The sequence below is a fragment of the Ascaphus truei genome, chromosome 8 (genome assembly GCF_040206685.1).
Source record: "Ascaphus truei isolate aAscTru1 chromosome 8, aAscTru1.hap1, whole genome shotgun sequence".
Lineage (NCBI taxonomy): Eukaryota > Metazoa > Chordata > Amphibia > Anura > Ascaphidae > Ascaphus > Ascaphus truei.
In genome coordinates this window covers 70902200-70926424 of record NC_134490.1, presented here as the reverse complement: position 1 = coordinate 70926424, position 24225 = coordinate 70902200, and the positions used below count along the sequence as shown (strand labels likewise).

The following is a 24225-nucleotide window of genomic DNA, read 5'->3' as shown; positions in this document are numbered from 1 at the left end:
ATAAGCACCAGTACTACCCCACCCCAGATACAATTACCACTACCCCCAGATACAATTACCACTACTACCCCCCAGATACAATTACCACCTCCCCCCCACAAATACAACTACCTCTTACCTCTGGTTGCCGCCGGGTCCCGGCTCCCCCCAGCTGCTGCCGCCTCTTCCCGCAGTGGGCCTCTATCTCTCCTGCCGGTGCGCAACGGAAGCTGGGTACACTCGGAAGTTAGGCTCAGCTTCCAGCACGCACCAGCGGGAGAGAGAGGACTGCATGGGAAGAGGAGGCAGCAGCTGGGGAGAGCCGAGGCCTGGCCCCCACAGCCACCGGGCCCAGGACACTTGTCCCAGCTCTCCCCCCCTGTTAGTGGCCCTGCCCACATGGCCACCCAGCATCTAAAAGAACTTGAATCTAATTTAAAAGACACTGGTCATGTATGTAGACTTATGGAAGGTTTTAATTGGGAGAACACTACTTATGGGTACCATGCGATGGGGAAGTTCTCTAGAGCCGTGGTTCTCAACGCCAGTCCTCAAGTGCCATCAACAGGCCAGGTTTTTAGGATATCCCTGCTTCAGCACAGGTGGCTCAATCAGTGGAATATCCTTAAAACCTCACCTGCTGGACTGGAGTTGAGAACAACTACTCTAGACTAGAGGACATGCAGAAGGAATACAAACGGTGAGGTATTTCCTGCGAAAGAAAAATGATATTCTTATTACAACAGCAGGTATTTTTTTTTTAGAGTATACAATTAATTATTGAATAGAACTCTTTTCATTTTAATAATGAATTTTATTTGCTGACTTGGTGAACGGTGATGAGTACCCGATTTGCCCACAGTGTTGCTAATGTATATATGGGCAGAGAAGGATATGGAATAACAATCCCTTCCTGAAGAATACCAAATGATATAAGTGATTTATTGATGACATTCTCCTGGTGTGGCATTCCCACGTGGAGAGTTCGGAAATGTTTATTGAGTATACATGGGATAATGATTTGAATTTTAAATGTACATATAACAGTGACTGTAGATAAATGGAGTTCTTAGACTTGCTTCTTCTGGCGGAAAATAATAATAAAAAGGTAATATCAAAGACATTGTATAAATCAGTGGATGTAAATACCTATCTAGAAGCAAACAGTAATTATTGTAATTATGTAATAAATGGAAAAACAATATTCCCTTTGGGCAGTTCCCACGACTAGAGAGGAACCGCCCAGGGGAATAACATTGGATATCTCAGGCTATAGGTTGAAAAAATAGACATTTAAAGTAAAAGGTTATAAAGATAGGTAATTGAGAAGGATAAAAATGTGTCTAGAGAGTATTTACTTACTTATAAAGAAGAAATAAGAAGGGCGAGTCACCTAAAGAATTCAATCAAAAAGCCAAAGGTAATAATAAAATACGTAAGAAACCTTTGTCACTTCTTAAGCATCTGAAAAGAGGCGATTGGTGAAAAACCCGGAGTGATTTATAGAAGAGCGAATAATGTAGAGAACCGGCGGTCACCAAGAATTCCGAGAGCATGGACCTCCAATAGGAACAACAACATACCCTGGCTACCAAGTAACCCTAAGGGTTCTTTTAAGCGTGTCCCTTGTAATCCCATAAAGGATAGAGCCAAAGGTTTTGTATCCCATTCCATGGGAGAATCTTTTCCCATTGTCAATTTTGTGAATCATCCCTTTTGATATCTATAGGTTGGAGGGACCATATGGCTTCCAGTATATAAGTAGGACCTAGAGGAAGCTTAGAGGACGTTTTTAGCATAGATGAAATATCATAAACAAATATAGTGTATACTGCACAGTGTTTCTAGGCATTTTTTACAATTTCATAATGGAAATCGCATGGGGATGTATATATTAGGTCTGGAGATTATTAAAACAGATTCTTTGGGAGCAAATAGATTTCTTTCACTTTGTAATAGAGAATCTTATCAAATGGAAATATTACTGTGCGCTCGTATATATATATATATATATATATATATATATATATATATATGGTTTTGTCACTTTTTTTACTCACCATAACTTAACTCAGTATTATGGTTTAGCCTATCCCATAGCCTCTCTTGCATTCCCAGTAAAATCAACCCCACACTGATGAGACCCATCAAGGTCGAAACAGCTGTCTGTGGGTGGTTTTCTGGGTATGCACCTTAACCCTGGCTGTGCTCAAAGCTGTGACCATGCAGCAAGCTTAAGCCTACTGTATAGGGAACCATGTTAAAAATGGTTATTGAGGCAAAAAGTGACACTGTGTGCTCATTTGCATGTCATTTCCCAGAATCCCTTGCTGCAGTGGAAGTGCTGTATGCTGGGTGATAATGGGGAAAGGCGGGGTTGCAGACCTGCCTAAGACATGCAGATGAGCATACAGCTATATTTGCATATATATATATATATATATAGAGGTAAAATTCAGTAGCGCCACTTGTGAAACAAAAATTGTATAAAATAATATGAATTAAACCGTGCAAATATTGTGTATAATATTGAGCAAAATATCAATCTAGCAATACAAAAAATGTGAAAAATTGTTACAAATATACATAAAATATATATATATATATATATATATATATATATATAAAAAAAAACGTGCAAATATATATAAAAAATAAAACAGGGAAGAAAAGGGACAAAAAATGGAAGAAAGTCCAACCTTTGGTACAAGTCCAGTGGAAATACAATGGTGATTGGAAATGCTGTTCAGGGATCCACGGCTGCTCTCAGAAGGAATAACCAATTCCAACAGGAAGACTATAGAAAGAGAAGAACAGAGAGCGCACGTCCCATAGTGTAAAACAGTACATTTAATCAATAAAAAAGAGGACAAGGGGATTAAGAACACTCACAAAGGTACAAGATAAAAAGGCAATTTGTGATATATAATCACCACCAACAAGGCCACACCGTCCTGGAACACATCAGATGGTAGATTGTCCCTCCGGTTCACATCCAGCAGTGGTCGGGTGCTTAATCCCCTTGTCCTCTTTTTTATTGATTAAATGTACTGTTTTACATTATGGGACGTGCGCGCGCTCTCTCTCTCTCTCTCTCTCTCTCTCTCTCTCTCTCTCTCTCTCTCTCTCTTCTTCTCTCTTCTTCTCTCTTCTTCTCTCTTCTTCTCTCTTCTTCTCTCTTCTTCTCTCTTCTTCTCTCTCTCTATAAAAAAAAGGTTACCAAAAAGCTGTCAAATATATGTAACTGTGACAATAGACAGCGGTGCTCCTGGAACAATAATAATATGAAAACAACAAAAGAGAGTACCAAAATGGAGCACACAGGTGTACCAAGAAAAAACAATTTATTAATGAACAAAAAACAGGGGAGAAAGTTTAAAATAAAGGGGGACTCAAACAGACTCCTCTAATAACCACAAAGGGACAAAAAGGTGTGTTAAGGGACATTACATCAAAAAATAAGTGTGACCTGATACAAATATGTATACAAGCATGATATACTGTGCAATAACTCTCCTAGTACAATTGAAATAATATCTCAAGACCTAAGTAGGACAGAGAAAATGTAACTAGGAGAAGTTGCAACAAAAGGTACACACATACACGCACCAGCAGAAAAAGCAGTAACAATGTACTGAAGATATTGCACGGATATAGTCAGATAGTAATGCACATAGCTTGGCAGCCAAAGAAATCCTGAAGTGGTGTTGAGATTACAACTGAATGGACAAAAAGGGCAATCCAAAAAGAAGCAATGTCTTCACCACCTACCAGGGGCTGTGCATCAGCACTTTTTGATGATTCATTTGGTGATGTATTGCTAAAAGGATTTTATCTCTGTTCTCACTCAGGATTTCCTTTTTTTCCTTGCGAGTGGGCAATGTTCGCAAAGCATTGAGAGAATGTCCAAGGTCATGGCCCTTTATATACTGCCATTCACCGACTGATTTGTGCTCAATTCTGCTTTAAAGGGGTGACATTTTGCAATAATCTGGTGAAAATATTGCACCCAAGTGTGTTTTTGCTCATTTCTTAACAATGTCAACTTATGCTTAAACAAATCCCCAAAACGTGAAATTTAAGATAACTTGAAATTTAAGTCAAATTTCCCCCCACGATTGCAAAGCACATTAGGAGACATTCACACATCATTGCTAGAATATTAGCATTGCAGGGTAGGCACCGACTGCCACATCCCACACTACTCTATTCCAGTGGTTTCCAACTTTTTTTGGTTAAGGAAACCTATGAGAAATTGTAAGGAACCTCAACCCTCTCTAATAGTGTGCCTGAGATCAGATGCATTGTACGGAACCCCAACCCTCTCTAATAACGCGTCTGAGATCAGATGCATTGTAAGGAACCCCAACCCTCTCTAATAGCGCGTCTGAGATCAGATGCATTGTAAGGAACCCCAACCCTCTCTAATAGCGCGTCTGAGATCAGATGCATTGTAAGGAACCCCAACCCTCTCTAATAGTGTGCCTGAGATCAGATGCATTGTACGGAACCCCAACCCTCTCTAATAACGCGTCTGAGATCAGATGCATTGTAAGGAACCCCAACCCTCTCTAATAACGCGTCTGAGATCAGATGCATTGTAAGGAACCCCAACCCTCTCTAATAGCACGTCTGAGATCAGATGCATTGTAAATTCTGAATTTGGTACAATTTTAAAATAACCTGAAAATTACAGGGAACCCTTTAGGGATGCCCGGGGAACCCAAGGGTTTCTAGGAACCCTGGCTGAAAGTTCTAGTGTCTTCTGTTAGCCTCTGAGATGCTGGAACAACGACACATTGCTTTGTATCTCCAGAGGCCAATGTGTTACAATAAGGCTGCAGCATTGGGAAGTACAGTATGCTGCATTCACAGAGCCGCTTACGCTAAACATAACATGATTTGTTTGTATCCAGCCTAGTGTTTTAGTATATTGATGAACAAGGCTATATCAGTATGATGAAAATCCGCATGATTAATAACATTTAAGTGATCCTTGATAAGGACAAATTGAAGAACCTCTTGCATAAATATGTATTCATTTGCTTTCAGGGATTATGGAATGGAGAGTATAAGAAATAAAAGCTACAGAGACGGTGCGGAGGTCACTGGAAGAAGTAAGATAGATGTATTCAATATTCTTTTAATATGACCAGTTTATCACTTTGGGGTAATTCTGTATATGTCATTGCGGCTGTTTTAGCAGCATTTTCAGTGTATATAAAAAGGTGAGAATCACTCCCCATGTAGCCACTAAATTTAAATGTATATTGGTATGTGTTGGTAATAGAATAATAAGCGGTGCATCTAATTAATTAATTAAGTAACAAACACATAAGACTATAGGGCATAAAAGAGAGATGCCCATAGGTCAGAGGTTCACGTAAGGAGTCCCCCACTGTAAGACTTAACCTTTAATCATATTTACAAATCAAACAAAAAAAATACAATACTGAAAATGTTACTGAAGTAACTACATCTAAAATAGGTGAGAGAGAGAGGGAGGAGAAAAGGATGATGTGGGGAGACAGCTATATATAACAGGATACGCTGACAAAATTACCTCTCTGGGAGGTGATTGGTAATATTCAAAGGAGTAATGTCCCTATATAGAGATAATCCTGATGAATGAGCTGTCTACCTGAGAGATACAGTGACATCATCATCTGCAATCCTTCATAATTATGGTAATAGGCTCTCTCAGAGAAGTGTAGTGTCTGTAAATAAACGCTGCCCAATGTTAGCAATTCAAATAAATTGAGGATCAATGTGATTGACAGATGAGAATCCCCTCATAAAGGTAAGTTTTTAGCAGAGTAATCACACTGGGTGGCCCATCAGAGTTCTAATACTTACTCCACAACTGCTGATTCAAGTCAGAGGATCATAGTATAAAGCAACCAAGTAATAATGCCAATACTATCAATCATGAGGGAACTTCTGCTAATGTTGCTAAACCAGCTAGTCTGTGACTAAATCACATCTGGGACTAACTAAAATTGCAATCCCCTACTCTCCTCTCTATTCTTCCCCCCTCCCCCCCATCCACTTCAACCTAAAGTTTGCCTGGGAGTCATCAAAGCCACCCGACGCGCGTTTCACTCGTGTCTGCGCTTAGAGCTTGGTCACGAGTGAAACACTCGTCAGGAGTTTTTATTTGTATATATGATTAAAGGTTAAGTCTTATCAGTTATTACAGTGATGTGCTCCTTAAGTGAAATCTGACTTATGGGCATCTCTGTTTTATGCCATATAGTCTTATGTGTTTGTTACTTACTGTATGTAGAATAACTCCCTTTGTCTGTTAACACACTGTGTGATATAAACATAAAAGAAGGAACCAAAAAAAATGATTTAACAGGCAAGAATGTAGTAACATAAGTCAAGAATTTTGTAGACAAGTCGAACATTTTTGTAATGCTATTATTGCCATTAGATTTACAGACAGGAACTAAAACAAAATGGCCCCCCGGATTTTATATTTATTTGAGAAGTAGGAATAAGACATTGGTGCTTCAGATTTCCCCAAATTGTAGCACTATATGTAAGTAGATCAGAAAGGAAAACAATGGCGCATTTTAAAATATATTTGTAAAATAATAACACTAAAACATCAGATATTAGGACAATATCTGAAATAGCTGCCCTGTGTTGTGATAGAAACTCCCCTTTTTATGTACTGTGCATTACATTATGAATACTGTATATAGAATACCATTGTTTAGTTTATTTTCTGCGCGCACAATGTGAGGCAATAACAGCTTCTTGTTTTCCCAGCTTTCACGGAAACAGTAACAACCACAAGACTGGCATCTCTACCACCAAGTAAGTCAAGTATAACAACAACATCCTTTTCTGAGCACTCGTACACTCCACTGCTTTAGACAGCCTGGCTATGGCCTCTTAGAGCATCCATCCCACTTGTTTTGTTTTTTAAATACTTGAGGTTCTCAGAAGACTAAGTTAAAGAAAATGGTAAATGGTCGTTTCCTTGGAAGTGTTCCACAGCGCGCCTAGGTATATACTTGTCACTATCTGCCTCAATGGAGAGGACAATGTCAAGCACAAGGGAAAGGTATATATGTAGAGACTGTCCCACTACTTCTTTTTGGTATGTTGCTGCTGACCTAATACATTTTTAGTTTACGATCCAGCCTCCATCATCTTTTTGAGCAGTGCTCCGCCTAACCCTTCCCCCATGGGAAGCGCTTCTGGCACAAGGGAGAGGTGAATTTTGATTGGGACAACAGGAAACTAACGGTGCACTGGCATATTGGATGACACCATTTTGGTTGTAGGGGGATATTTATTTTATTTTACTCAGATGTAAAAAAAATACTTGAATACTTTAGGTCCCATTATTAGGAATCTTCAGCTGAGAATGATGGAAAGGTAATCAAAGAAAATAACTCTTTGATTTTAAGTTGATTTTGTCGTATATTTATATATTATTGATTGCCGTGTACATTAGGTTCACTAACATATCATCCTCCGTTAATGTTATTGTATTATATACGTATATCGATAGGCAATTACATTTCTGTTTGAGAAGATTGTGAAGAGTTTTAGCAAATAACCTTAAAAGAGATAAAGCAACTCCAGTGGCCAACTCCAGTCCTCAAGGGCCACCAACAGATCACATTTTCAAGATATCCCTGCTTCAGCACAGATGGTTCAATCAGTGGCTCAGTCTTTGACTGAGCCACTGATTGAGCCACCTGTGCTGAAGCAGGGATATTCTGAAAACCTGACTTATTGGTGGCCCTTGAGGACTGGAGTTGGCCACTCCTGTACTAGTGTGGTGAGTATGACCATGTACTAGTGTGGTGAGTATGACCATGTACTAGTGTGGTGAGTATGACCATGTACTAGTGTGGTGGGTGGTGGGTATGACCATGTACTAGTGTGGTGAGTATGACCATGTACTAGAGTGGTGAGTATGACCATGTACTAGTGTGGTGGGTGGTGGGTATGACCCTCTTACTTTACTCCGACATCTAATTGGTCACCATTGAGTTTCCATTTTGTGTCTGAGCAGAAGGGGCAACCAGCGGTGGTTCCAAACTCTCATACCAGAGTGGAGGGGGTGGAATGGAAAAGAAGAGCCTGGGCCAAAGCAGCAGCGGCTACGTCACTTCAAGTAGGTATTACAAAGTGATAAGATGCTCATGGGTCAATTATTCAGTAGTAATATAATGTAATATGCTGAAAACAACACTACATCAGTTAAATAAGTTAACAGATAAAGACTTTGAACGTTGCTCTCTTGAAACTAACACAGCTTGGATGGGTTTATGAAAAATTCATTCAAGTTTTACAAAAGTGAAAGAGGAAATGTGGATTCTTTTTTAATGTTTACAGGTTAAGTGGCAATGCAAAAATGTACAGTTTCAAATTTAAATGGCTTAAAAAACAATCGAATCCAACAACATGAGCTATACAAATGGAGCTCACGTATCAAATGCCCAGGAATGAATAAAGTGACCTGCAGAACTGGGAACATCTCTGGTTCCTGGCTCTTTATAAATAACTACAATAGTTTTGTGCAGTGCTTTTTTTCTAGAAATAAAAGGGAAGGGAAGCCTGAAATGAGGATGGGACCGGGGCGGACATTATTCTTGGACATACGCAATAATATACACATTTCAAAATCGTTTAGAATCCTTGCTATTATTTTTTGTAAATAATAATTATGACATTATAATTGTTTAATAAAACATATAAAAAATTGATATTATAGATGATCACAATAGTGTTATAACATTTACAACGTGGACTATGAAAAAAGGAACAGGAACGGCGTTCCACCGCATAGCTCCTGAACAAAAAGTCCAGGGTTTTGTGCAATTGTTCAGGTTACTTGGTATTGACGTATCGTTTGTGCTTGTAATTTAGCCTCAGGTAACAACTCAAGAGTAAACCTTAGTACATCCGGATCCAGACATCCTCAATCCCCAAATTCTACACTCTCCGTTTCTCCAAAGTCAACCTTTGAAAGGAAGACATATGTCTCCACCACCCGAGGATATGAAGGTAGGAATGGATCACAGCGTATCAAACAATAATATGCACGTTATTTACAGGATAGTTTAGGCATTATTAACCTCTGCAGCTCTGGCTAGTGTTATTGATTTATGGGCTTTACAATACTGAAATGAATCAACTTAGACTGAATTCACCACTTTCCGAGTTGTATGATACATTTCATCCTTAGTACATATTACTATGGATTAATCGTTCGAGACGAGTTTCATTGTATTGTTTGATTTCCTACTATGATAAAATTACACCAACTACTATATCAGAAAATACAACTGAAAACTTGCTTTTTGTTTCCTTTCTAGGAAGTTCCAGTGGAAATTCTTCCCCGGAATACGCCAGAAAAGAAATGGGTATGTTTACTTGAAAAATGTCAGAAATAAATCATAGAGTGAAGTCAGATTATGACAGCCAGCCAAAGCAGCTGATGAGCCATTGAATATGCTGACAGTAATCTTCTTAAGTGTTTGTCGGTGTCTTTTCCTGACCCTCTAGCAATTAACCTTTTTGTTTTGGTTTCCTTAAGCATGTTTTTGGAAATTGTGCCTGCATCCCAATGGGCGTTTGTTAAATAACATGATTCAATTAGTGCTTGCTTAGTGGCTGCACCACTCACTGTCCTGAGGGACATACCACTACTGTAACTATACTTAGTGAATTGAATATTAAAGAATATCAAGGTGGCAAATTTTATATATATATATATATATATGGATGGTTGAAGCAGGTGGTCTCCGGAGCTGAACCCTGGTAATTTCAGCTCCGAAGACAACTTCTTCCGGAGATACTTACCTGCGAATTAGGTGCCAGTAGCCTCTTCAATGGCTACCAGAATTTACAATATGTCTGCTCATCAGAGATTTCCTGCCCTGCGAACCAATAGGAAGCCGTGACCTCATCAGTGCGGCTTCCTACTGGCCCATGTGACGCGGGACCTTTAAACTTTAAAGCCCAGCTTGCGGAGCGAGAGCAGCTACCGGCACCTACTTCGGAGGTAAGTATCTCCAGAAGTAAGGGGTTCCGGAGCTGAAATCAACGGGGTTCCACTCCAGAGACCCCCCCCCCTGCTTCAATTCAATATTTAAAAAATAATAATAATTCGCCAGCTTGGATTGTTCCTAAGCATTTGTTTTTGTTGTTTTTATCCAGCATCTTCCACCACCAGGGGGCGGACTCCTAGCAGAGGTGAGTACATGCGTGTATAACACATTGCAGAAATAATACATTACACCAATTACATCACAGGCAGAAATCAACAGAAAGAACAGACTTTTGAAATAATTTGTATTGTTGAATTGCAATTTTACTTTTATCTTAATATTTGCATCAAAATCACTAGACCAACAATTATTCAGAGGATCTGAGTGTGCATCATCTATCACAGCTTTGCAAATATAAAACTGCACTGCAAATCTCTAACCACATTTACATTCAATAATAATATATAGCGCTGAAAATGAACGCAGCACTGTACATACAGTAGACATTCTGCCAATACAAATCCCTGTCCTGAAAAGCTAGCTATCAAATTTTGGTGACTGATGTACAGGGAGACAAAGCTGACACAGGGATCGGAAACAAGTTCACCTGCTTCAAATGCTGTGATAGTAGCATGGAGTTAGTCTTCAGCCCTCATCATAACACCAGTGATACTTAACGTCAGTCCTCAAGGGCCACCAACAAGTCAGGTCTTCAGGATATCCCTGCTTCAGCACAGGTGGCTCAATCAGTGGCTCAGTCAAAGACTGAATGAGCCACCTGTGCTGGAGCTGGGATATCCTTAAGACCTGACCTGTTGAGGGATCTTGAGGACTGGAGTTGAGCCCCCTGATAACAACCCTTACATTTTGCCAATGAATTAATCGTGCCAATATTACACATGTGAAGATGGGAATTCAGCGCTGTGTGATACACAGTAACCATTATAATATGGTGCAGTGCACAGTTTTGAGTCTTTACATCACTTGGGAACATTCAATCCCGGGCAACGCCGGGTCTCTCAGCTAGTATCTCATATTAAAGGAGCAATTCATGCGTTTTTTTAAAATTATTATTATTTTTTAACATAGGTTTGAAGCAAGGGGTCTGGCGCTGAACCCCATTAATGTCAGCTCCGGTAAACCCTGTGTCTGATTTAAATACACGGATAGGAAATCACTACGTGTACGCAGAATATCAGGAGAATATGTTCACCGTTACCACTTTCCTTGGGGTTCTAATATGTCTTTATAATTCTAACATGTCTCTAATATTTGTAATCATTTGTATCTTATGTTATAGAGAGTGAGATCCGTGCTCGCCTCCAAAGTGCCTCTCCCTCCGCCAGGTGTAAGTTCCTCTATCCGTTTACTAGGATAATACTAGAATAATGCAGTAGTTGAAATTCCAGATCCTCTGTACAGTATTTTGGAGTTTGCCTTCAGAAAGGATACTAATAACATTTCACCAGAAAAACAATATTATTCTTTTTTTTTTTATAACAAATACATTCTCAACGTTGAAATTGTTATATGACTTTTTTCCAAAACGTCTCCAATGCTCTCACGATACAACATTTTCTCTGGTAGATAGAGATTGGCGAATTTTCCGCGGTCATTTAAATCCGCCGCGAATTTGCACGCCCCTTTCTGACTCGGATTTTCACGCCCCTTACTGACGCGGATTTTCACGCCCCTTTCTGACGCGGATTTTCACGAGTCCGTCTCAAAAAGGCAGATTTGTATTTGTTTTTTCACTGTAAATCCGCACTTGATGCTGATTCATCCATTCGAATATTACTTGTTGTGAATGAGGCTTCTGATGGAGATGTTGCTGATGTTATGAAATACTGTGATTTAAGTGGTGGTGGCACTGCTGGTGTTGATGAATGTGATAATGCTTCAGGTGCAAGTGCTGATACTGTGGTCATTGTAAAAGATTGTGAACATGCATCATCAACAAGTAAAGGGAAAACTGTATGCAGTAAGATGCCTCTTATATTAATTATTTAATGAACACAACCAAATATCATCACCAACAGCACGTACATTGATGTTACCTCCCCCCTCCTCGTCACCCTCTGTTACACAGATGTCCTAATCACAAGTACCATTGAGCAGTTGTGTGTCCTGTTGTGATGATGACACAACAACATCACCAGCACCACAACATTGACAGCCAACGATCACATTCACATCATCCAGAGCCACCAGTTATGTCTTCCCTAGGCCGTATTTTTAATGCAAGAGCTATTGTGTGGCGTTTAAACCTGGGGACAAGTTGTCATCATTTTGTAGCAAGTACATCTGCTGTTTCTTTCATTGGAAAATCAACAGCACACAAACACTGGTTAGTAAAGGCACTGCAATGGCAATCAAGGGTAGGGTTAGGCGAGGGTATTTAGGAAGGATGCATGCGGGCACCGCATCTAACAGGCAGGCATGGGTAGGCAAGGTGGGCACTAGTGGAAGGCAGCCTGGCAGAAGGTCGGGCAGCAGGCACTCATAATAACTAATAACTACGTTGAGACTTGAGATAGAACTTGATTTGAGACAGAGTGGAGATACAGCAGCTCATCAGCAGCAGTAGTAGCACTTTACACAGACAGGTCTCTCTGCTCACAGTCAGAGAGAGGAAGAGAAAAGGTCAACATACAATGTCATCCTTCATGATGAATCTGATGACAGATTCCTATATACTATGATTTCACGAAGATAACATAGAAATTAACCCTCAAAAAATAGGAGAGTGATGGGTCAACTGGCCGATCATCCGATTCGTTATCTTCATTAATCATCACTTCAAATCAGTCATGATATAAATTTAATATAGGTCAATTTTTTTTTCTTCTGTAGTTTCAATCTAATCTACTGTTACTACTACAGTATCTATGTAATATAAGTAACTAGTAGTAATGATTAAATATGTCTATGATTGATGAATGCAATTAAATGCAATTTGAAATAGAACATTGATTTGAAAAAAAGGCAACTAACACAGCCTTGAACTAGAAACACATGATTAATCTAATGTAATAAGTAAGTACTAGTAGAATGATTAAATATGTATGTGATTGATGAAGGCAATTTGAAATATTACATATCAAGTTGCAAAAAAGGCAAGTAACACAGCCTTGAACTAGGAAAACATGATTAATGTACCATAAAAATGTAAATGCGACAAACTTTTATAAGCATCATTAACTATATATTTTTAAACTTTGTTCTTTAACTTTTCAACAAACTTTTTGTAATTGTAAAAAAACAAAAAAAACCTTTAACAAAATATTGTTGAAAATAAAAAGAGACCTCTGGAGGGTAGCCTCAGTAACAGCAACACTACAGTGTTCACCCCATGTCAGAGGAAGAGGTCATGTAGGAAGCAGCAGAAGCAAATAGAATGAGGATTTGCTTGATAGAGATGAGAATAATCGTAAGGGATTGTGCAACATCCAACACCATCATTAAAAATAAATGATGGTGCATCTCTACACAACCCCAAACTTAAAACATGGCCAAGATGCAACCAATGTTGTTACGCATCTGTGTCATGATGACTGTCAAATAATTCCATGTTGTGTATAGTGACAGACCCAAATAGTAAAGGATGAGGTCAAGGAGTGAGAGTGAGAAAAAGTGGACCAGAGGAATTTAATTGTGACTGAGCCAATTGCTTTCACGGTGAGGATGTAGAGGACTCATCGTTACTTAGTTGGTGAGGCAGAACTACAGGGATAAAATCATTGGCATGCACTAAGGCTGACCTCACTTCTCCAAATAGCCATACACGCCGATGATCCATGTCCGCGTCCCTTCAAGTACCTCACCCCTACTAACAAAGTGCCCAGAGTACACACATTGCACCCTCACACAATGCCGTGCAAAGGTATACAGTGTATATTCTATGGCACCTGACTCTGTCCCACCAGTGAAGCCTGCAAGGTCTTGCTCTGTGGTAGTGGATGAGGGGAGAAGGAGGAGGTTCAACAGGCGGGAGATGGGGGGGAGAAGTCACTTCTCAGAGAAGGGGCGGACTGTGAAGCCCACCTGGGCCTGGTGTGCTGTCGAGGACTGGAGTGTACCACCGCAGAGTCACACACCGAACCATTATGGGGCAATTGAAACAATTCCCACACCATGGAGGTGGTTCCTTTGTGCAGATGACTGCATCCCTGTGATGACTGCGAGCTGGGAAGGAGGCTGGCATATCACAAATGTCGACCTGAGGACTACCTCCATGACGTTTTTGAGAAGAACATCCGCATTCCTCCATCTCACCTTCTCCAAGACACCTTGACTGATGCATCCCCTGGCCAGCACTCTCCTGAGGTCAATGAAACAGAGGAAATACTGTAGTTGCCGAAGATGGCCCTGACTGTAGAAAGTCTACTTCCTACCTAAAGGTCCTAACCTGCCTACCCACACACTAACCCAGCAACCAGCCCTGTCCCACACACCTTCTCCCTTCCAAAATCCGCTCAGAAGGAATCCAATGGCGGATTCGGATACAACCGCCTGAATTCGTTACCATCCAATCCGCATTCAGATATTCGCGCGCTGATCGGATTTTGATTGAAAAAATCCATGGATCGGATTTTGTCTAATGCGCCTGTCTCTACTTATGGATCCTCATTTGTGCTATAAAGAATAATGTTATATTGTCCACCCACAAACCAAACAATGCAATGGATACTTTTTAAAAAATATATCTAAAAGTATTAACAATTGTAATGAATAGGACCGCACGTCTTGTTAATTAGTGGAGATATTTGAGTCACTGGCACACAAATTCTACTCACCAATATCTGGGCATAAAGATACTTTTTCTTCTTTTCTTTCAGGGACAGAACTCGATGATGTGAAGAAATTGCTGAAAGGAGGCCGTTCCACCAGTGTCAGCCCCACTCGATCCCCAACAAACACGCTCCCCATTCCTAAGAAAGCCATAGTGGAAACAAAGATAGTAACAGAAAGCTCTCAATCAGGTGAACATCTCATACAACGTTTCATTGTTTAATCAGAACTTTCCAGAGGCTTGAGAATTTGACCCATCATTTTACATCTGTTAATGATCCTTGGTTTGTGAGACTTAAACTGCATTTTATGTGACAATGTCCTTTTGCCCAGTTGCAGGGACCTATGACACAGCCATGTTGGATGCTGCTCTCCCATCATTCATGTGGACCTCCACCCTTCCAGCAGGATCATCCATGAGTGCTTATCATAACAACATGAGTCACTGTTCCCCTCTGATGAATGCCCATTCATCAGGATCAGGTAAAGTCTTTTAAATCACAGTGAGGCAATTTAATCCTATTGTTTCCAGATAACGTTTTTTTTATATTGATTCTCATGAAACTTTCTCTTTCTTTAGTATTCGGAGTCCCAAATAACTTGGCCCCCAGCTCTCCCTCCCTAAACTCAGGGCTTACCGCCTCCTCCTCAGGTAAGTGTTTGTAGTCAGCTTCTAAAGTTTTACTGTGCCTATTCCTACAACACTGCTCCATCCAACAAACCTCGTCAGTGCTGTAGCGGGGACCTGTAATGCCATATATACGTCAGTAAAGGAAATCGTCAGGAAGACATTTGTAACTTTTTTATAATAGAGGATAAATGTAAAGTTAATAATCTATCAAAACCTATGGCTGCTGTAAGAGTCAACTGTGCAATGCCATCCAGAGCCGAGTTTCAAATCAAACTCACAATCTGTGCACTGTAATGATCAGTAACATTCCACCAAACAATGCTGATCTGCAGTGGCATGAATAACCTTGTTATTCTCAGTGCTTAAAATGACCATCCAAGCTGGCAAATTTGTAAAAATGGAAGCAGGCGGTCTCCTGAGCTAAACCCCATTAATTTCAGCTCAGGGGGCCCCCTACATATGGAGATGCCGACCTCCAAAGTCAGTGGCGGTAGCTGCTCTCCTCGGCTGCCAGGGATCATGTAATGGCTGCTGTTGAAAGATCTCGTGACCTTCAAACCAATAGGAAGTTGTGATGTCATTGGTGTGGCTTCCTATTGGCCCAGGTGACACGGGAGCTTTAAACTTTAAATCCCTGCTTGCTCAGCCGAAGCAGTTACCGGCACCTACTTCGGAGGTAAGTATCTCCGGAAGTAAGGGGTCGCCAGAGCACGAAATGAATGGGTTTCAGCTCCGAAGACCCCTGCTTCTACTCTATACTGTATATATAAAAAATTGCAAAAATATTCACCAGCTTCGATTTTTCCTTTAAGGGGCCAACAATGATTTTCAGGGCAGTACATTGCAGAGCTTAGTAAATAGCCATGGGCAGATTCTGCATACTTACTTGATTCTGCTGATGAACATTTATATCCAGTGATGTATTATTAATAACATACAGTAAGTAGGTAAAACGGATTGTTATTTGCACTGTTTTGTAGCACTAGCTTATTTTAACAATAGACCACATTGTCAGAGATATATTTAATCACGAAGGCACATCACTTCTGTTGTATAAGAATTAGCACCTCTCATGGTATATATAAGTAACAAGTTGCCTATTTCTCTGTGCATAGTATTTGGTGTTCAGAACAATCTTGCGCCACTCCCAGGTCCAGGACCCATTGTTAGCAGCTTGGCACCAACAGCCGCTTCAGGTTAGTTCAGAACCTTGAAAAAGTATACGAAACTGCCCTGTGACTCATGTTTGAGCATAAGTATATAGCTATAAGTGTCATTTTGTTCTGTTGTAGGTTATGGAGTACAGAAAAGAAATGCTCCCCACAGCTCAAGTGGGCTCACTAGCACTGTGACCACGTCCACTGGTAAGACCCAAATACAGCTGCTGAGAAAAGACTACGTGTAGTACTACTGTATGCCTCTACTTACAAGTGATATTATTTAAACACGTGTGTCATGCTGTGTGTTTATCCTATACATATTGCATCAAATCTAAGGAATATGTGCCTCTATTGCAGGACTGGCCAACTCCAGTCCTCAAGGGTCACCAACAAGCCAGGTATTGGGGATATCGCTGCTTCAGCACAGTCATTATGACTGAGCCACTGATTGACCACCTGTGCTGAAGCAGGGATATCCTTAATACCTGGCCTGTTGGTGGCCCTGGAAGACTGGAGTTGGCCACCCCTGCTCTATTGCATTACATTGTGCTTGATAAGCTGATTCAACACATACAGTAGATCGTGTCACATTTGTGGTTTGGAATGTTGCTGAATTCTGAAGTGCGTGTAGAGTTCTTCATTGAAGAAATCTCTTCTTAGTTGCCAATGGGAAACCCCAAAGTGAGGACATCCTCAGCAAAGATTACAAGTTCCTCCTACTGGAGAAGGACAAAAGTCCCACCAAGAAGGAAGGAGACATGCTGATCATGTCTAAGGACAGCGGTAAAGTCTTCACAGCCTCCAGTGGGGGAGTTTCAGGTACAATTTGCAATTATTCTACTTAATGGAAAAAACATGTGGTCTACTCTTCAGTTGAGAATTTGTGTAACAGAACTCCGGAACCTCTTAAACATGTATTGTGACTTGTAAAGCCTACTTATTCTTGCTATGTAAACATACCCTTACTTTTGATAGGCTTATATTTTTGAACACTATCTTTCTGAACTATATATCATTTATAAATGACTGTGTAACACTTAGTAACTTTTCTGAATGACTACATTGAAAAAATGGAATAGAACATGATGATGCCTTGAAGATTAAAATGTCTGGCATTGTCAATTTTTTTTAATTTACAGTGGGTGTATAAGTTACATATCCAGGAAGTGTGCATTAGGTATAATCTTTATCCTTTACTTCTAAAGGGTAATGTAATGGCAGTATAAAGGCTAACAGACTATTCATTGGTTTTGCAGGCTCGTTTGGTGACGATGCATTGAAGAAAGAGAAACGTTTTACTAGTACCATGGACACCGCCTTAAAATCTGAAGCCAACGGTAACTTGCCATTCCATGCCAAACTTTTCACGTGCCATGCGCCTTCATACTATTGGAAGACATTAACAGGACTGTTCTTCTCTCTTCTGTCTTAGGAGGGTACAAAGTAACAAAGGATAAGGCCACTTATGCAGGTAAAGAAACTGAAATACTAAATAAATTCCCATCGATTGCCGTAATAATTACCGATCAGTCTGAGTGAAGGGATTTAGGAAATCCACTCTTTACAACAACATTTAATTCAGGATATGGCCAAATCTTCAAGAAATGTTATATACGCTGACATTTTAAGAAGATGAGATTTTCTACTGTTGTGATTTTGTGCATGTTATACTGTATGGATCTTTTGATCTTGTATCGTGTCTTTTCATTGGTTGACCAGCAGGGGGCATGAAACAAAGCTGGTAGAGGCTCATTTGAGATACAAGTTAACTATTTTCATCTATGGGGGAAAATGTTGAGTTAAAATGAATGTCCTAGACTCGTGGTATGGAGGACCTTTACTGCTTCATTTTCCCACACAGAAAACCACTACTATATTTTATTGTTCCACTTCTATCTTTACAAAAGATTATTTTATTAAAGCGTTTCCCATGTCCTAATTTTGTTAATACATGTATTGAGTAAATCTAAGATGCATTTTAAAGATCCAATGCTTAATAAATGTAAAACATTTTTGTAATACAATCATAGTACAACTACTTTTGTAAGTCACATCGACCACTGTCTGTTGAAAACTCCAAGGTGAATTAAACCTGTTTGAGACGTGTAGATGATTTAGCGCACAGGAATAATTAAATCACATCATTTCATGTGATGCGCCTCGTCTCACCACCATTTAAGGCCCAGGTTCACTAAGTAACGTTAAATCAGGGCATATAATGGGACATTACCTAAAAACCAATGTTATTTTCTCTGCATTAATGCCTTACTCACTGAGCAAATCATATGCAAAGCAACTACAGCAATAGAATTCATTAGCATAGGGTTAACATGATGTTATTTTAAGATAACGCTGCACTATCTTCAAATAATGTCACATTATTTAAATTTTACTGTTGCTTCCATCTAGACCCGGTGAGGGAATTCGTGCCGGGAAAGAACGTTTTGTCATAGCTAACTCTGGCGTTACACCCATCCAGACCCTGAAACAGCGCTTGTGTCCTATTCCTGTGTCTGGGTGGGAGCATCGCCAGAGTTAGGTATAACAGAGAAGCAGAGCTGCGGCATATGTACAGTAGAACAGGTTTTTTTAGACTTTTTGACTTAAGCTCCTCCAGATATGGAGCATTTTGGGGGCAAATAAAAGGCAAAATGAATGGCGCAGGGAGATGCAGACTGTGATACATCTCCTTATAATCATAATAACCTGGGCACCATGTAACTCCCCCAACTCCTCCTGCTGACACGCCCCATGCTTTGATACATAGGCGCAGGGTGAAAATGTTCTGTTTTTGCTCCAAAGTTGCTTTGATTCAGTGGTGTTTTGCTTTTGGATTTCAATTTTCCAAAAATGAAGAAAAAGTTTGACGATTTTATTGAAGCAAAAACACAAAATAGGAAAACAAATCTGAAGAGGATGCTTTCTTGCGTTTTTACTTTTACCTTTTATTTCACTTGGACTCAAAAATGTGTTCAGAAGTTCGACTCAGAGTTGAATTGAACAGTGAATTCTCAAACTGCACAAGTTGAAATTAAGATTGTACTTCAGGAGCACAGGATTGTATTTGAACCCGCAAACATCCTTAATCTATGTATATACAGTATATATGTGTATACATGTATATATGTGTATACATGTATATATGACGTGAGGGGAGAGTGAATAGGTGACATGGGTGGGGAGAGAGTAATATGGGTAGGGAGTGACTAGAGGGTGAGGGGGAAAGAAGGGAAGAGTGTCATGGGGGGGCATGACAGTGACAACATGGGCGGGACAAGAATTACAACATGGGGAAGGGTGTGACAAGACGAGAAAGGAGAGTGACAATATGAAAGGGACAGTAACATTATGGGGAGAGAGTGACATGGTGAGAGAGGCGTGTGAGCCTGAGAGTGTCCACATGGGGGGACGGGAGAAAAACATGGGTGGGGTGTCGGGAGGGGAAAGAGGGACATAGATGGACAGTGCCTCTCTGTCTCTTCCTTTTGCACAGGGAGCAGAAATGTTGCAGCCACAGGTAGGAGCTTCTCTCCGCCCTCTCCAGTCAGTTGTTTAATGCCGGTGACTGCACTGATGAATGCTGCCCTGCTCCTCTTCTTCCACTTGGAACTAGTGTTGAGCACAGGAGAGGAGCGTGGCAATACTTATCAGCACACTGTCATTAAACTGCTGACAGAAGGAAGTGGAGAGATGCTTCAATCCAGCTAGCGAGGCTTTGTAAATAACACCGCTGTCATTTTTAAGAACCCTTGATAATGATTGTTAACTTGTTAAAATAACAATTTCATGCTGGCTATGAAAATGTTTGATAAATGACCAGTGAGTAAGTGGATACATTAATAATTCCTGTCTATTCTCTGGGAAACTGCGGGGGTAAAGGTCTGTTAGCAAAAGCCAGAGTTATTAAGAAGGTAGCGTGTCGTGTCTGTTTAGACATTATTAAGTGATTACAGCAATAAAATGTATAAAGTAGTCATCAAACGAGGATAACATTATGAGTAAAACACTCTTCATGATGGTTTTTCCACAGAGATATATCGTGGTGATGGAATGAAGGCCGGTGCAGATAAACAATATGGCGGAGTAGGAGGAGGAGGAGGACCGTGTGCCTCCTGCTGCAAGTGGTGGATGTGGCTCCTAGGCTTGCTTCTGGGTTTGCTGTTCCTCTTGGGTCTACTCTTTGGGCTCATAGCTCTATGTAAGCAATGACTACTGTTGTTCCCCCCTATTGCCCTAACGCACTGGGAAATATACCGCACACATTCACTGTATGTTTCTATATCACTGGTAACACACACAGAGTTTGTTTAACGCACAAATAATTTTTAAGACGTCACCATTTTATTTGACTTCAATAAAAGGATTTGTACATTCCATGGTCTAAAATATTAAAGGCAAAGCACATTCTAATTTGAGGTGTTATGTGAGTTAGTTTCACATTACTACATTCAAATGATCATGTTATGCTTGCCAGGATCTCCCAGGCTGATCACCGGGTTACAGAATCAGACACATCATAATCACTAGTAAAAAATAGGATGGGCTGGAAGGAAACCATGAATCCAAACGACGAAGGGACAGATTACTATAAGAGATGATTAGACGTCAGAACTATGTAAAAACACTTGTCATGTTCTTGGTTTTGTGAAAAGACATGTCATATAGTAGTTAAAAGCTGAACCTTTTTCTCCATACATTGTAGCGGAGGAGGTGAAGACCCTGAAATCTCGTGTAAAAGCCCTGGAAGAAAATCAACCCAACCTAAGGGCGGCGGGCGCAGCATACCTAAAGAGCGACGAGCTGGGTACCTCAATGTTAGACAGCTCGGCAGCAGGTAGATCATCATCAAGTGGCACCGTATCAGGCACAACTATCATCGATGATCAAGCTAGAGAGTCTCTTTGGTTGTTCATGAAGAATAAAATGCAATCAGAAAGAGGTGAGGATATAAATCAATTTAATTGATATAAAACAGGAAAATACTGATGAAGATATTGATACAGTTCCTTTGCTTTCTGCTTTTGATTCCACTTATAAGGGGTCTGAAAGAACAGTAATTTCAGTAGCATGCAGAAAATAATTCTATTTGTTCAGATACAACATTCAATATTATTACTGGTAACATTCATTGCTTATAGAGGCAAGAAACCATGGAGGTGTCTTCTTCAGGTGTTATATGTATGACACATGAATGAAGAGAGATGGGGTCAGGGTTTGAATCTATGGGCATTAATTAGCAAATAAAGATCCCATCTCTACTCATCCATTGCTTGTTTGTTCTTCAGGTCAACACACTTCACTCACGTCTCTTACTTGACTTGATTTAAAGTAGCAATCCCGCCTACCTGTTTTTTACTATTCATTTTTCTACAGAGCATGAAACGGGCACTTCCTGCAGAGCTGGACAGAGCTAGGTTTACCCCTGGAGACCCTCTAAGTTCTGATGCACTTTCCCGTTTTGTTGCTGGTGTTTTCTTCCCCTTTAAGGCGTTATCTTGCTCGTGCCGCAGGCCAATAGGAAGCCACAATGTCATCGGTGTGGATGATGTTGCAGCTTCATATTGGACTACTGGTTAAATGTCCTGGAAGTAACACTGGCAACTAAACCCGGAAGTATTTTGGGACCTGTGGGCTCTCCAAAGCTAAAGCATAGTGTGAGTTAGCTCCAGAGGACTTCTCCCAACCAGTTCAAATTGCTTCTCTGAGAAGCTATGGAGATTATCTCATCTTTCCATCACTCCATGTACACTAATGTGATAGTGGGCAATATGCTATGATAATAATAATATGCTATGATAATAATTACACTGTTTTCAATGGGGAGGTACCAACAATCCTTGAGAGGCAAGTCTAATACCCTTATTCTGTAAGGTGTGATGAGTGCAGATGACAGGTTATCGCAGGAAAAGCCCCATTAAGGTCAATGGGGCTTTTCCTGAGAGAGTCCATCATCTGCGTTTATCACACCTCACAGTATAAGGGTTTAAGAGAGAAGATTTTAGGCCTGTATGTTTAGATTACATGACATGCAAATCCTTCACTTTATTCACTGCATTAAGATACATTTTGTGCTTGGTAAAACACTGTTAACTTTTGCTTCAGGAAACTTTATCGGCGCCAAGGGAGAAAATGGCCAGAAAGGTAAGAAAATTGTAAAGATCCCTTTTTGTTTCTGCGTAAGTGGGTTTAGATCTAAATCCTGTGTCCCATAACTTCAATATTCCAAGAACATATTGAAATACACACACAGAGAAGGTACAGAAATATATAGCATTGCTGTAATAGTTCTTACAAGTCAAAAGAACGATACCAACAATATTATTAAACCTCCGTAAAATCGTCTCACCTACTATACATGGTCCTCAGGGAAAAGTGTTCTTATACATGGTCACCAGCCATAAATTAGTTGGGGTCGCATCTCTAAGTGCAGAAAAATACAGATCAGCTGTTGCACTTACTTTCAGGATCCCGCTCCCCTGACCTCAGATGTTTGTACATGGAGTTAATATGTATATCGTTTCCATTTTTAGGTGATAGCGGATTGCAAGGCGATAAAGGTTAGTGCTTCATATTATTTCTCTGATTTTAATTGTTTAATGGATTTTAGTTGGATGCTTTCAGTTGCATCATAATGCGGATAAGAAGCAAAAAGTGACGCACTGTGAATGCTCATTTGCATGTCATTACCCAGAATCCTTTGCTGCAGTGAAAGCACGGTGCTGTTATGGGGTAAGGCAGGTTTGTGGACCTGTCTTAGACATGTGAATGTGCTCATAAGTGTTCTTTAGCACCGCTGTATGCTGAATGGTGGATGGTTTTTGTCACTTTTTCCACACCATAACTTACTTGTGTACCTGGTTTGTAGCCATGACCAGCTTCACAATGCTAAGCTAGTAACCAACCCCAAACTGATGAGACCCCAAAGTTCAAAACAGCTGCCTGTGAGTAGGTTTACTGGCCATGCACTTCTTTAACCGAGGTTTTGCTTTAAAAGCAAATCTCTCCCTACCTATGGAACTCTCTTCCACTCAGTATTCGTCAGGCAGCTTCCCTTTCCCAATCAAAGCCCAGCTGAAAATCCACCTCTTAAAAGAAGCATCTCATTCCATTCCCCTTCTCCTCTACTACCAACTCCAGATGCCCTTGATTGTTAATATTTATTTACTCCTACTGTGTCTGTAAGCCTCCCAATGTGCCATTTAGATTGTAAGCTCTTCAGGACAAGATCTCCCTTTGCCTTATGTTGCCATTTATCTATTGCACGTATCCCCATGATTTGTAATTTATTTACCTTGTATTGTTATATTGTAAAGCTCTGTGTGCAGTGTTGGTGGACTATAAATATAATTATACATACATACTGTACAAAGGCTATTTTAAAAAAAAGCAGGCACGATCGTATGGGGATGTATAATTGGATTAGATGCAAAAAGTGAGCGCTCACTTGCATGTCATTACCCAGAATCCTTTGCTGCAGTGGAAGCATGGTACAGTATGCTGTGTGATTATGGGGTAATGCAGGTTTGTGGACCTCTCACATACATACGAACGTGCTTACAGGTATTCAGAATTGACATTAGTTATTTACCTTAAAGTATATATGTTTTGCTTTTGTCCACTCCTGTATAAAGTCTATTCTTGACAA

At 40.2% G+C, this 24225-nt stretch overlaps 1 protein-coding gene across 3 annotated transcripts in view; it reads left to right on the top strand.

The window, feature by feature from the left end:
• The window catches only part of COL17A1 (collagen type XVII alpha 1 chain), a 66510-nt gene that overhangs the window by 6665 nt on the left and 35620 nt on the right, over positions 1-24225 (top strand). Inside the window, exons 2-20 of one of the 3 annotated variants that reach the window (XM_075612538.1) lie at positions 5032-5096; positions 6757-6804; positions 8018-8119; positions 8875-9012; positions 9324-9371; positions 10168-10203; positions 11299-11346; positions 14837-14980; positions 15129-15272; positions 15370-15441; positions 16536-16616; positions 16713-16784; positions 17241-17399; positions 17837-17917; positions 18013-18051; positions 20611-20778; positions 21283-21519; positions 22683-22721; positions 23111-23137. In XM_075612538.1, coding sequence (XP_075468653.1) covers positions 5042-5096; positions 6757-6804; positions 8018-8119; positions 8875-9012; positions 9324-9371; positions 10168-10203; positions 11299-11346; positions 14837-14980; positions 15129-15272; positions 15370-15441; positions 16536-16616; positions 16713-16784; positions 17241-17399; positions 17837-17917; positions 18013-18051; positions 20611-20778; positions 21283-21519; positions 22683-22721; positions 23111-23137 — 1738 coding nt within the window. In that variant the 5' untranslated portion in view covers positions 5032-5041. Of the gene's footprint in view, positions 1-5031; positions 5097-6756; positions 6805-8017; positions 8120-8874; positions 9013-9323; positions 9372-10167; positions 10204-11298; positions 11347-14836; positions 14981-15122; positions 15273-15369; positions 15442-16535; positions 16617-16712; positions 16785-17240; positions 17400-17836; positions 17918-18012; positions 18052-20610; positions 20779-21282; positions 21520-22682; positions 22722-23110; positions 23138-24225 lie in introns of all 3 variants that reach the window. The other 2 variants (XM_075612537.1, XM_075612539.1) reach the window with 2 other exon arrangements.